Source organism: Apodemus sylvaticus, chromosome 17 (genome assembly GCF_947179515.1).
Source record: "Apodemus sylvaticus chromosome 17, mApoSyl1.1, whole genome shotgun sequence".
NCBI lineage: Eukaryota > Metazoa > Chordata > Mammalia > Rodentia > Muridae > Apodemus > Apodemus sylvaticus.
This window is the reverse complement of record NC_067488.1, coordinates 4101189-4116565: the sequence shown is the minus strand read 5'-3', so window position 1 is coordinate 4116565 and position 15377 is coordinate 4101189. Positions and strand designations below refer to the sequence as shown.

Genomic DNA, 15377 nt, shown 5'->3' with positions numbered 1-15377 from the left:
TAGGAAGCTATCCAGAGATGTGTGTGTGTGTGCTTGTACGTGTGTGCGAATGACAGGCGAGTGCCCATGTTTCCAACAACTTCAAGAGTTCTTCTGATAATGTGGTTTGGGGTTTTTCTTCTTGTTGTTGTTTGGGTTTTTTTGGCTGATAAACAATTATGCAAAAAAGCTCACTTTTTAGAACATTGTTTCCCACACTCTGATGATGTGGTTTGGGGTTTTTCTTCTTGTTGTTGTTTGGGTTTTTTTGGCTGATAAACAATTATGCAAAAAAGCTCACTTTTTAGAACATTGTTTCTCCCAGTTTTGCTTAGATGTGATAGCTTCTGTATCTCACAGGGAGCCTGCAAACTAAGTGTGGAGAAGCTGAGGAGGGAGGGTTCCCAGAGCCTCGCGTACACCACCAGTTTCCCAAGAGTGATTCTGTGGACAAACCTCTGGGAAACACAGCCTCTCCAGAGACACAGAAACATTAATCTTCAGACTGGAGTCACTCACTCAGTCAGTCAGTGGTTGAAACTGACTGCTGTTGTTGTAGAGGACCAGAGTTGTCAGAACCCACGTAGGAAGGCTTCATGACCACCTGCTACCCCAGGTCCAGGGGAGCTGAGACCTTCTTCTGGCTCCTTGGGTTACACATACAGACACAGACAAACACACACACACACATACACAAACACATTGTTTTTAGATCTTGGGCTGGAAAAATGACATAGCTATTAAGAGCATGGACTGCCCTTCCAGAGGACCTGAGTTTAATTCCCAGCATCCACATAAGGCAACTCACAAGCACCTATAATGCCAGCTCTTCAGGCACTCACACATGTGCCATACACATGCACACACATGATTTAAAATAAATTCCTTAAAAAATTAAATCCTATAAACAATACCTTCACAGGTTAAAAGGTTTCCCTAGTTTAGAATGTCTGGCTTGGTTTTTCTGAGTCAGGATTTAATGTAGCCCAGGCTGACCTCAAACTCTGTAGTTTGGGATAGCTTTCAGCTCCTAATCCTGCTGCCCCCCTCTCCCAGCTGCTGGGTTGAGACGTGACTCCTGGATTCCCTTTCAAAGTTTGACTTGTAATACCACTTATCTGGTAATAAGAACTCATGGAACTTCTCAGAAAGCAAAGATTATTTCTAAAAATTAAATAGGAAGTCTCTTTGAAAATGTGTGCATTGGAGCTAGAAGAGACAGTCACATATTTTACTAACAAGCTATTCCTTGTTCATACAGATTCAAATACATTGCTATTTGAACATGCTCCTGAGGGCATATCTTGTCTTTTCTGCCATTAAACCTGGAGAGGACAGGGACTCCGTAGGAAGACCAACAGACTCACCTAACCTGGACCACTGGGGGTTCTCAGAGACTGAACCACCAACCAAAGAACATACAAGCCCCCACTCCCACACACAGAAGTGCAGCTCGGTCTTCATGCGGGTGAACAACTGGAGAGTGGCCTTACCCTGACTCTGCTGCCTGCCCGTGGATCCTGGTCCCTAACTGGGCTGTCTTATCTGGCTTCCCTGCGTGCGAGAGGATGTACCTGGTCCTGTCATGACTTGAGGTACCAGGGTGGGCTGATACCCAGGGGGGGACTTCCCCCTTCTCAGAGAAGGGGATAGAGGGATGGGGGAGGGGACTGTGTGAGGAGGACTTGGAGGAGGGAGGATGCAAACTGAATGAATGAATGAATGAATGAATAAATAAATAAATAAATGAAAAAATCTGAGAATAAATGCACCCTGCTAGGTACTATCTCCAACTTGTCCCACTGGGACTCTCACCAGGTATCAAAGAAAACACCTAAGTAGGTCAGCCTACACAGAGGTCAGCCCTGACTAGCAGAGCCACATTCCTTGGCTGAGAACACAGCTCTAAGGTCACTCTTCCACAGCCAAGGCCCCTCCCTTCCCAGCAGGCCTTTGCTCTCCCCCAGGAGCCATCCTCCTTCCCAGCCCCGAGGCACAGCCTGGAGTCCCATCTCAGGTTCCTCTTGGGAAGTGTGTTAGAAAGAAGTGCTTAGCAGGGCGGTGGTGGCGCACGCCTGTAATCCCAGCACTCTGGGAGGCAGAGGCAGGTGGATTTCTGAGTTCCAGGCCAGCCTGGTCTACAGAGTGAGCTCCAGGACAGCCAGGGCTACACAGAGAAACCCTGTCTCCAAAAAACCAAATCCAAAAAACAAAAAAGAAAGAAAGAAAGAAAGAAAGAAAGAAAGAAAGAAAGAAAGAAAGAAAGAAAGAAAGAAAGAAAGAATTGCTTAGGTGAGAGGATGCTCGCTACCGTTCACACACCACACGTCTGTCTCACACTCATGTGGCCTTCTCGGGCCACAGCAATGGCAGACATGAACAGGTTTTGTGGGGAATGAGCTGAGGTTCGGGGTATCTGATTGTGTTCACAGTCGTATACTCATGACGGATGTCAAGCTGCACACCTGATGTCAATTAACTCGTGAAATCCTAACAACACAGCAGTTAGCTAACGGGAGCCAGCAAAGCTGTGGCTGGACCAGACTCCAGATGCTAGTCTACTAAACTCCAACCTGTAACACTGCCAAAACAAAAACAAAACAAAACAAGCAACGCACAGCCTTCTGTGGACACTGGAGCTTACTGCACGTCAGTGAGCTGACCAGTCAAGGAAGCAAACCGTCTGCCTCGGAACCGGGCTCATAGATAGATGGCCCAGCCATCCAAGAGTGAAAGACGGGACACTCTAATCCTATGAAACAGCAGGAGGAAACCAGGCCTGTGTCAGTCGGTCTAGAACATCACTTCTTATTGTTTTCAGATGCGCTAATTAGGTACATCTTGCCAAAGGGTTTATCACTTAATGGTAAAAGCAAACAAATGTTTGGGTCCTGTGCCTGCGTTCATCCAGCCTTGCAGGGCAGTGAGCATCCATGAGCGAGGTGTGGCGGAGGGCGAGAGACTGAACCCGGCACACTCACCGGGCTAGGAGTCTACAATCCAGGCAAGATCCAGGAGAAATTACCCTGGTGGCAAGTGGCCTGGAGCGAGTCTCCCGGATTCCAGAAGGGGGGGGGGGGGAAATCCAGAGATCATGATAGCAGCAGGGGAGAAAAGGTTTGTATAATTTTTCAATTGTGTGTGTGTGTGTGTGTGTGTGTGTGTGTGTGTAGATGTGGGGATTTTTTACATTCTTGTTAAAACATTTTATGAGCAGTCTTAGTAAAGTGGGCTCTTTCATAGACAACTTGAGATATTAAACATTGCCTTCTTCACATTGTCTCTTGACAAACCTGGAGCAGGTTTACCTGTTACAATCCTGGATGCAGCCCCTGCAGTTCCCTTCTTTGAGGTAGCATGCCGCTCTATTTGAATACAAGATGCTTAGCACATCCGCATTTGCACTTCCTAAAACCACATTTAATTAAACACAGTTAAAACCCATCAGCAAAATCACAGTTCTCCAAAAAAAAAAAAAAAAACCACCGGACTGCAGTCTCAGCAGTGCTGCAGTCAGACTTACAGCCGGCTGGCTCATCCTGCAGAGCTCCCAGGAGCTGTCCCCGTAGCCGCCACTCCCACTGGGGAAGGTAGGACCTCAGAGATCCGTGCAAACCTGCCTGGCCAGCACAGGCTCCTCATTCCGAGGTATTGCTCACGGTTCCCTTAGTCAGCCGGAAGGAATGCGGGCCAGCGCCGGTCACCGCGGCTCCCCTACCTGTGGGTTCCAGCTGCGCTATCGCCTGCGAGTACTGCGCGGCCGCCTCGGCGAACTGCCCGCCGCGGAACAGCTCGTTGCCGCGGCTCTTGAGGCGGCCGGGACTGTCTGGGGCTCGCGGCTCCTCCGGGTGGTGATTGTCGCCGGTTCCGGCCGTCACTGTCTCTCGCAGGCCTCCCTGCGGCTCGGCTCGGGGCCCCGGGGTCCGGCCCCGCCGCGACCGCCTGCCACCCTCGCTGCGGACCATCAGCTTCTTCTGAATGTTGCCCATGGTCGCTGTAGGGAAGGGCGCGCGGGGAGGTGAGTGCATCCCTGTCCCACGATCCAGCCTGGCCGGTGCGGGCGGCGCCACCCCGCGGGCGGAGTCCCAGCTCCCCGCCACCCCAAGTAGGCGTCCTGCTCCGCCTGCCCCAGGATCCCCAAGGACCCGGTCCAGCGCCCATCTGGAGCCAGCCGAGATTAAAGCCATCTTTACACCGACCACACCTGTCCAGGTAGAGCTTGTATTTATTCCCAATTCAGGAATGAGTGAAGTCACTAGTCACGATGCTGACTGTGGGGGCACCATCTTCCCTATGTGAACCAGCTGGGAGGAAATGGTCACTTGAAAGTAAAATCTTTTCAATTAATTTCAAAGTGAATTCAGCAAAATCATAGTATATAAGCTTAATGAGGTCTTAAAAATAGTAAAAATGGTAAAACTGCATGTCTATAATCACAGCGCACCGAGGACATGACCAGCTCCAGGCCTGCATGGACTACATAAGAAGACAGGCTCAAAGAATAAAAACAAAACTGAATTTTCTCCTCAGTCGCCTTATTCAAACTGAAGATTTTTGAATTCAACTGCAAGTTTCAGGCACTGTACTTCAGCTGTGGTGTCAGTAAAGCAGAGTAACTAAGGACCTCAAATCAAGGCTTGTTCTTTGTTTTGGTTTTGGTTTTTCAAGACAGAGCTTCTCAGTGTAGCTCTGTGTAGACCAGGCTGGCCTTGAACTCACAGAGAACACAATGCTTTTTTAAAAGGCTGGTGGTAAAACAGAGACAGGCAGAGCACAGGAGGTGGCCAGGGCTGCCCACTGAGTCTTCATCCCAAACAAACAAAACCTAGCTCACAAATACTCATGTTCCCAAGCATTCTTTTCAATGATCTCTAATCAACTTTTCCTGGCTGGGTTTTCCTTCCCCTTTCATACATGGAAAGGTCAGAGAGCCACATCATCTTCTGAGAACCCATGGCGACTGGCCACTCGGCCACGGTCACGGCCACGGCACCAAAGGACTGTCCAGACAGTGATAACGGTAAAGCAAAAACTTTCTCCCTTCTTTTAATTTTCCAGACCAATTCTCATACACAGACCAGGCTGGCCTATACTCATGACAAGTCTCCTACCTCCGTCTTCTGAGTGTTAGAGATTACAGGAATGAACTACCATGCTCAAATGCAAGGTTCATGAAACATCCAATTTGAATCACTAACCAAAAGAGGCTCAGCTAGTGGAACAATATAAAATATTTTTGATAATCAAAATAAACCCCAAGTCTGGGTCCAGCAGGAACACAGAGCAAAGCCCCTGGTTTTACTGGTAACTCTCCTCAAGTCCTCACCCTGAAGCCCCGGATGGAAGCACGGCTGGAGAAGACAGAGGGTGACTTGGGAGAGGGAGGGGGACAGGCACCCGCTGGCTGAGAATCAAAAACAAAACAAAAAACCAAAGGTTTTCTGTTGTTGTTTTTTTCTGGAAAGGTAAGCACAGGGACCTATGGGTCTGTTTGGGAACTCAGTGATGGGACAATCCAGGTGGACTGTCAGGAGGCGGTGTCCTAAAGACATACTTAGTATCCCTGGAGTTGTCAATACCAACAGGGTCATCAGGGTGTGGGTGTGGTGAGATCCTCAGGTCCCAGGAGGATTCCTGACAAGTCCACTAAAGGGTGACCCGGGAGTGACCCGAGGAGTCTCTTGTGGGGACAGAGAGTGTTAGGGTGACGGAGACCAGGAGCATGTGGGGTAAGAGCAGCAACAATGAGACAATGAACGTTAGGAGAAGGGGTGGCTGGGAGTGAGGGTGGACAAGGGAGTGGTGCAAAAACATCTGAGGGAAACACTAAGCGTCTGTCTGAATGACACACTAAAACGACGCGCACCATGAGAAGAGGGATGGATGTGTCTAAAGAATGAAAACGTGCAGGCCGGAGTCCTGGCCCAGCTCTCATCCGGAGGTTCACAGCCATCCACAGCTCCACGTCCAGGAGACCCGGATGCACGCGGAGCATCAAGTATGCATGTGGGATAATTACATACATGCAAATACAACACTTGTATATATAAAACAAAACTGAAAAGAAGAAGAAAACGGTAGTTCAATATCAGAAAGTCAATCGATCAATCTCAATCGATCAATCTCAAACATAGTGGTGGGACACCTATAAGCCCAGCACGAAGGCAGAGGTGGGAGATCTCAAGTTCCAGGCCAGCCTGGGCTACACAGCAAGACCTGTCTCAAAAAAAAATAAGACAAAAGGCTACATTGTATGTTTACATTGGTATGAAACAAAACATATGCAAAAGCATAAAGACAAAATACTAGTGACTGGAGGTGGGCAGCTAGGGCTGTGGATGACGGAACCCCGCAGAGGGGTGAGACAGCTTTGAGGGGTGACAGAAAGGTCCCCAAATCAGCCGAAGTCTGCCAAATTTGAAAATTATGTTGATGAGCAGCAGAGGGTGACTGCCTTCTAAACTGAAAGCCCTTCTTTCTAAACAAAGATGCAAAAGCAGGAAAGGAATGGTCAAAAGTGTGTGTGTGTGTGTGTGTATGTGTGTGTGTGTCTGTCTGTGTATGTTTGCGTCTGTGCGTTTGTTTGACTGTGTGTGTGTGTGTGTGTAGCACTGTGTGTGGTGTATGAACATGGGGCAAGTGTCTATGGATGTATCAAAGCCAGGGCCTCATTTATTCTAGGTAAACTGTCACTGTCATCAGAAACCTGAAGCAGGATGGTTATCCTATATCAATCACTGAATAGATTCACAAGATGTTTCTCTCTGATGGTCCCTGCGCAAGTGTTCCATATGCAATGCCACCCCTACCCCACTCCACCCCCACTCCACCCCCACTCCAGCCCCACTCCACCCCCACTCCAGCCCCACACCACTCCCACACCAGCCCCACTCCAGCCCCACTCCACCCCCACTCTACCCCCACACCACTCCCACTCTAGCCCCACTCCAGCCCCACCTACCCCTACTCCACTCCCACACCACTCCCACACCAGCCCCACTCCAGCCCCACACCACTCCCACACCAGCCCCACACCAGCCCCACTCCAGCCCCACTCCACCCCCACACCACTCCCACACCACTCCCACTCTAGCCCCACTCCAGCCCCACCTACCCCTACTCCACCCCCACACCAGCCCCACACCAACCCCCCACTCCACCCCCACACTAGCCCCCACCTTCAGATTCTCAGAGCGGAGCTTAAGAGAACAGCCAGGACTACATAGAGACCCTGGAGAGAAAGGAGAGAGAGAGAGGCCGGGAGAATAAGAAAGAGAGGAAAAGAGAGAGAGACCATCTCTGACTCTTCATTCTGTGCCTTTTCCACAATCATGTATAGATTAGAAGATATTTAAATGTCACAGTCAAAAATGTGTATCAATATTTTCAAAACCACCTTAACTTACAGCAAAGGTCACTTTCTTCCTCTATCTTGGCCACTTTGATAGAAAAGTACATTTAATTTTCATAATTAATAATAAGTGATTATAGTAGTACCTTCCCTAGCGATTGCCTGCTAACATGTCTGTGCATCCTGTGATTCCCATTTTGTAACCCATTCATGTCATAAGCTCACTAACCCTTTGCTCTCCTAGTTCGGAGTTCACTCTCAGTGGATCACGTGCTGCCAAACAGAAATGGCTGGGGTTGTAATGTTTATGTAAATCACATTTATCTTGGTCTTTATGATTTTGCATATTGTTGCAGCTCTTAGAAATTTCTGCCTTATAGCTCCAAATCCTGTAGAATTTCAGGGTAAAAGACATAGTTGTTATTTTTCTGCTTGTGAGTGACTTTAACTTTCTTATACTTCACTTTAAACACCAACAGCACTATAAGAACATGAGTGCTTGACTTGAGCCCGGGCCGGCCTTGAATTCCCGAGGAGAGAGCAGTGACCTTGACCTCCTGATCTCCTCCCTTCACCTCCCGAAGGCTGGGATTAGAGACAAAAGTTACTCTGCCAGGCTCAGATGCTCATTGTGTCAGATTGCGTTCAGACTGATAAGTGACGAGATAAAGCACCAAAGCCATGGCCGTGTCAGAGCGAACATTCCTAACGGTCCTGCTAGGGAAGAAGAGACAGGAACAGATGGAAGCTGTGCTGGAGGCAGGAGTCCTTAATGCGCGGTCTACAGAGGTAGGAGGACGGTGACGAGAACCTGCTGGCTTGCAGCCTCAGCCTCCAGCACAGAACAGGGCTTCACCAACTGTCAGTTGTGAAACGGAATCCAGGATGAACTGGTTGGTTCCCAATGAGTGAGCTATTGACCAGAGGCCCCCAAGGTACCCGGAACAAGCAGGCGTCACCATTGCTGTGTCTACCACAACCAGATGAGGAGGCCCTCACACTAGCTGCAGATCTTGACCGGGAACCTCCCTGGAGTCTGTTCCACAGCAGGAAATCTGCTCATAGGATAGCAAATAGGGTAAAACCCACGATGAGGAAATCACAGACTCTCAGGAGACTGTACTGATATCTTCTTGTTTTTGTTTTGTTTTGTTTTTTGTTTTGTTTTTCCGAGACAGGGTTTCTCTGTATAGCCCTGGCTGTCCTGGAACTCACTCTGTAGACCAGGCTGGCCTCGAACTCAGAAATCTGCCTTCCTCTGCCTCCCAAGTGCTGGGATTACAGGCATGCGCCACCGCCGCCAGCTGTACTGATATCTTCTTATAAATATTCATGTTGTTAAATACTTTCTAAATATTACTGTTTATATTCATAGATTTTTTTTTTCTGGTCAGAGAAAGTTCTTACTGTGCTGGGTAGTAGTTAATGGAGACAATGCATTTCTTTTCAAAAGTACAAGCGACTACGAGTGCTCAGCCACAGATGGGACATGTATATCAACGTGCCCACCCCCCGAGGCTGGGGGCAGAGAGGCCGGGGCGGGCAGCTGCTGTGCAACGCTGCTCCCTGGTCATTACAAGGCTGCTGCACAAAGGAGCCCACAGCCGCCATGCTGCCTAAGTAAGACCTGTACAAGATCAATCCACTTAAAACTTCCAGTGTGGATAAGGGAGAGGATCCCCATATCCCACCCCGAGGCACCCCAGATGCTTGCTAGGGGAGGAAGAGCCACTTGCTTTAGGAGTTTTACTACTGGGTGGTTCCCCGAGTCCAAACGCATATGGGCAACATCAACTGGACTCAGTGGGTTACATACATAAATAACAAAATATGGAAGTGGGGCACGAGGGGGAGACAAGACAGGAGTCTGGGAGAGAGTCGGCCTGAGGTGGATATAATGGAGATACACTGTACACATGCACAAAGTCTTCGGAGAAGAAATAAAACTGAAGAACTGGGCCTGGCCACTGAGGTGGAATTTGTAACCAAGCAGCTGCCCGGCCAAGGAGATAAAAGACTTCTTGCTACATTTTTCCCATGATCCTCAAAGCTCCCTATAATGATGAAGAATTCTTTGTTAGGCTGTCTTGGGATCAGACATGTAAATTTTCTGATGTGCTAATGCCCTTCTAGACTGTAGCATAACATTAGTTTCCTAAAAGCGACTCCGCTTGCTCTTCTCACGTCCGAAGCTCAGGGCCCTCTTGCTGAATGTTAGAGCTGCGTCCGTGGCGGAGGCCAGCACACGCCTCCAGGTCTGTTGTTCTGAACGCTGGAGTTCTGGCTAGTCTGTGTTGCCTTTTCTTTAATGGTTGATAAAGGAAACTCCTAGTGTTTCTGTTTTTCTGTCAGGACTTCTTTTTCTTTTCTGAATCTTACCTCACTCACCCCCTAATCTACAGACAATCTCGGTAAGGGGACCAAGTGTTAGGGTCAGAAGTGGTTCTCACAGAGCTGAGGTCTGCTATGTGACATGCCATGACTATCCTAGTTTGGATCACAGCACTATAAAGTTAGTGGTACAGCACTTGCCTGGCACACGAGGCCCTAGCTTCAGTCACACACACACACACATACATGCACACATGTGTGTGCGCACATGCTGACTGAGAATGTAGCCTAGTGCTGTTGAGCACTGTTTGGTGAAACTTCTTTGCCCACAATTTGCACCTATCAACAACTTACAGTCTATAGACTGAGCTCACAGAGATAGGGCCACATTCCAACCATGTGACCCAGAACTGTGCCAACGTGACAACTTCATCTTTCTAAATGCCCACTGTATGACCTATAAGTACAAGTACGGCAGAGCAGCAGAACAGTGGACAACTGTAATCCCAGCATTCAGAAGGCAGAGGCAGAGAGACAGCTATGAGTTCAAGGCCAGCCTGTACTATGTATCAAGGACCCTATCTCAAACAAAGCAAGGCAAAACAAGACAAAAAAGGTATATGTAATTAAAATTGAAGTTTCCTTGGAAAGTAAATAATTCTATAAAACATATCACTATGTTTTAACTGTCTGCTTTCTCTCTCTCTCTCTCTCTCTCTCTCTCTCTCTCTCTCTCTCTCTCTCTCACACACACACACACACACACACACAGGAGGGAGGGTAAGGGATATTCCAGTTAAAAGCACAGAACCAAACCAAAGCAAACAAAGAACAGCATCACTGCTTTCCTGGCAAGCCTAAGAACTGTCGTCCTTTAAGAAGCCCATAACCATCCTTAAAAAGCCATCCTTCAGTGAAGAAGAGTCCAAGGCGCCATGACACACCTCTGCAATCCCAAACTTTGGTGGAAGCCAGCCAGCCAGGAACTCAAAGTCACCAATACTGAGAAATGAGAGCAGTACTGGCCATAGTTAGTGGCTCATGTCTATAACCCCAGCTCTCAGGAGCCTACAGCAGGAGGATTGCAAGTCCCAGGACAGCATGGGCTACAAAGTAAGGTCCTGTCTCAAAACAATACCAACAAAAAGAAGTAAAGGAAGAAAAAGAAAAGCCCACCACAGTACATGTGCTGGTAAGGGAGCGAAGAGCCATAGGGTTTCATGAGAAGGAGGGAGTGCACACCAACATATCACAGGGTGTCATGAGAAGGAGGGAGTGCACACCAGCACATCACAGGGTGTCATGAGAAGGAGGGAGTGCACACCAGCATATCACAGGGTTTCATGAGAAGGAGGGAGTGCATACCAGCACATCACAGGGTGTCATGAGAAGGAGGGAGTGCACACCAGCACATCACAGGGTTTCATAAGAAGGAGGGAGTGCACACCAGCACATTACAGGGTGTCATGAGAAGGGAGTGCACACCAGCACATCACAGGGTGTCATGAGAAGGAGGGAGCACACACCAGCACATCACAGGGTGTCATGAGAAGGAGGGAGCACACACCAGCACATCACAGGGTTTCATGAGGAGGGAGTGCACACCAGCACATCACAGGGTTTCATGAGAAGGAGGGAGTGCACACCAGCACATCACAGGGTGTCATAAGAAGAAGGGAGTGCACACCAGCACATCACATGGTGTCATGAGAAGGAGGGAGTGCACACCAGCACATCACAGGGTGTCATGAGGAGGGAGTGCACACCAGCACATCACAGGGTGTCATGAGAAGGGGGGAGCACACACCAGCACACCACAGGGTTTCATGAGGAGGGAGTGCACACCAGCACATCACAGGGTTTCATAAGAAAGAAAGAGTGCACACCAGCACATCACAGGGTTTCATAAGAAGGAGGGAGTGCACACCAGCATATCACAGGGTTTCATGAGAAGAAGGGAGTGCACACCAGCACATCACAGGGTTTCATGAGAAGGAGGGAGTACACACCAACATATCACAGGGTGTCATGAGAAGGAGGGAGTGCACACCAGCACATCACAGGGTGTCATGAGAAGGAGGGAGCGCACACCAGCACATCACAGGGTGTCATGAGAAGGAGGGAGCGCACACTAGCACATCACAGGGTTTCATGAGGAGGGAGTGCACACCTGCACATCACAGGGTTTCATAAGAAGGAGGGAGTGCACACCAGCATATCACAGGGTTTCATGAGAAGGAGGGAGTGCACACCAGCACATCACAGGGTTTCATGAGGAGGGAGTACACACCAACATATCACAGGGTGTCATGAGAAGGAGGGAGCACACACCAGCACATCACAGGGTGTCATGAGAAGGAGGGAGCGCACACCAGCACATCACAGGGTTTCATGAGGAGGGAGTACACACCAGCACATCACAGGGTTTCATAAGAAGGAGGGAGTGCACACCAGCACATCACAGGGTGTCATGAGAAGAAGGGAGTGCACACCAACACATCACAGGATGTCATGAGAAGGAGGGAGCACACACCAGCACATCACAGGGTGTCATGAGAAGGAGGGAGCACACACCAGCACATCACAGGGTTTCATGAGAAGGAGGGAGTGCACACCAGCACATCACAGGGTGTCATAAGAACGGAGTGCACACCAGCACATCACAGGGTTTCATAAGGAGGGAGTGCACACCAGCACATCACAGGGTGTCATGAGAAGGAGGGAGTGCACACCAGCACATCACAGGGTTTCATGAGAAGGAGGGAGTGCACACCAGCACACCACAGGGTTTCATGAGAAGGAGGGGGTGCACACCAGCATGTCTTGGCTTGAAGAATTGGCTGTGAAGCCATGTTAAGACAGAGCAGTATAGGGAGGACAGACATGTAAGTCAGTACAAAAGAATGACATCCACAATTCTTCTGTCCATGGGAGACTGACCAATTAGTTCTTTGACATGGAGTAAAGGCGACTCAAATAAGTAAGAACAGTTTTCATCAAATGGATTAGAAAATTAGAAAAGTGGGCTAGGTGTGATGGCCCATTCCTTTAATCCCAGCGTGGAAGGAGGTGGAGGCAGAAACAGGCAGACACATTTGAGTTTAAAGAGAGTTCCAGGCCAGCCAGCATTACTTAGTGCAACCTTGTCTCAAGGACAAAATCAACAACAAAAACACAGAAGGAAAATCTTCATGCTTTTGGACTAGGCACAGTGTTGACAGATAAGACATTGAAACATGTTTATATTCTAAAACTGAGTAAATTTAACTTCAACAAATTTTAAAAACCTTTGCACTGTGAAAGACACTTGCTGTTAGAATAATAAAAACAAGCAACATGGATGGGAGACCTTGTGGATAGACCCAGGCTTGGCAGTACACGTGAAGTGAGCCCCCTCTTCAGAGGCTGGGTCGGGAGAGGCTGGAGTACAGCAGTCAGCTAAGATGGGCCACTAAGACTGAACACTGAGCAGGCTAGTGCAGGCATGCAAGTCCGGCTTCGAGAGACAGAGCAGATTTAAAGTTAACTTGCAAATGGCTGGTGTCCTGCAGGCACGGCCACTTAGAGCAATCAGTTGACAGAAACTCTGAATATAAGACAAAAATAAGTTTTGGAAATTGTATTTGTGATAGCTTTACTTGGTTGTCAACTTGACTACATCTGAAATTAACTAAAATTTTAAAAATGGGGCCTACCATTGTGGAATTTTTGCTTGATTTGAAGTGGGAAGATTCCCTTCTAATCTTTTGGGTGGGAAGATTCACCCTCTAATCTGGGCCATGCCTTCTGCTGGCGGCCTATCTAAGGACAGGGAAGCAGGGCGGTGCTGCTCTTCCTCTGTTTGCCCTGACTCTCTAGGGGGCACACTCCCTCACTGACACAGGAGACGCGGGCACACTCCCTCACTGACACTGCAGACGCGGGCACACACCCTCACTGACACTGGAGACGCGGGCACACTCCCTCACTGACACTGGAGACGCGGGCACACACCCTCACTGACACTGGAGACGCGGGCACACTCCCTCACTGACACTGGAGACACGGGCACACACCCTCACTGACACTGGAGACGCGGGCACACTCCCTCACTGACACTGGAGACGCGGGCACACTCCCTCACTGACACTGGAGACTCCGGCACACACCCTCACTGACACTGGAGACGCGGGCACACTCCCTCACTGACACTGGAGACACGGGCACACACCCTCACTGACACTGGAGACGTGGGCACACTCCCTCACTGACACTGGAGACGCGGGCACACACCCTCACTGACACTGGAGACGCGGGCACACTCCCTCACTGACACTGGAGACTCCGGCACACACCCTCACTGACACTGGAGACGCGGGCACACTCCCTCACTGACACTGGAGATGTGGGCACACTCCCTCACTGACACTGGAGACGTGGGCACACTCCCTCACTGACACTGGAGATGTGGGCACACTCCCTCACTGACACTGGAGACGCGGGCACACTTCCTCACTGACACTGGAGATGTGGGCACACACCCTCACTGACACTGTAGATGTGGGCACACTCCCTCACTGACACTGGAGATGTGGGCACACTCCCTCACTGACACTGGAGACTCGGGCACACTCCCTCACTGACACTGGAGATGTGGGCACACACCCTCACTGACACTGTAGATGTGGGCACACTCCCTCACTGACACTGGGGATGTGGGCACACACCCTCACTGACACTGGAGACGCGGGCACTCTCCCTCACTGACACTGCAGACGCGGGCACACTCCCTCACTGACACTGGAGATGTGGGCACACACCCTCACTGACACTGGAGATGTGGGCACACACCCTCACTGACACTGGAGACTCGGGCACACTCCCTCACTGACACTGGAGACGTGGGCACACTCCCTCACTGACACTGGAGACGTGGGCACACTCCCTCACTGACACTGGAGACATGGGCACACTCCCTCACTGACACTGGAGATGTGGGCACACACCCTCACTGACACTGGAGACGCGGGCACACTCCCTCACTGACACTGGAGATGCGGGCACACTCCTTCACTGACACTGGAGATGTGGGCACACTCCCTCAGTGACACTGGAGACTCGGGCACACTCCCTCACTGACACTGGAGACGCGGGCACACTCCCTCACTGACACTGGAGACGTGGGCACACTCCTTCACTGACACTGGAGATGCGGGCACACTCCCTCACTGACACTGGAGACGCGGGCACACTCCCTCACTGACACTGGAGATGCGGGCACACTCCTTCACTGACACTGGAGATGTGGGCACACTCCCTCAGTGACACTGGAGACTCGGGCACACTCCCTCACTGACACTGGAGATGTGGGCACACACCCTCACTGACACTGGAGATGTGGGCACACACCCTCACTGACACTGGAGACGTGGGCACACACCCTCACTGACACTGGAGACGTGGGCACACTCCCTCACTGACACTGCAAACGCAGGCACACTCCCGCACTGACACTGGAGATGTGGGCACACTCCCTCACTGACACTGCAAACGCAGGCACACTCCCGCACTGACACTGGAGACGTGGGCACACTCCCTCACTGACACTGGAGACGCGGGCACACTCCCTCACTGACACTGGAGACATGGGCACACTCCCTCACTGACACTGGAGACGCGGGCACTCTCCCTCACTGACACTGCAAACGCAGGCACACTCCCTCACTGACACTGGAGA

General features: G+C 50.1%; 1 protein-coding gene across 3 annotated transcripts in view; it reads right to left on the bottom strand.

The window, feature by feature from the left end:
- Spag1 (sperm associated antigen 1) overlaps positions 1-15377 on the bottom strand; it is a 59344-nt gene that overhangs the window by 16787 nt on the left and 27180 nt on the right. For all 3 annotated transcript variants that reach the window (XM_052160714.1, XM_052160715.1, XM_052160716.1), the window contains 2 exons: positions 3698-3973; positions 3288-3387 (listed from right to left, as the gene is read on the bottom strand). In XM_052160714.1, the coding sequence (XP_052016674.1) occupies positions 3288-3387; positions 3698-3973 (376 nt within the window). The remainder of the gene's footprint in view (positions 1-3287; positions 3388-3697; positions 3974-15377) is intronic.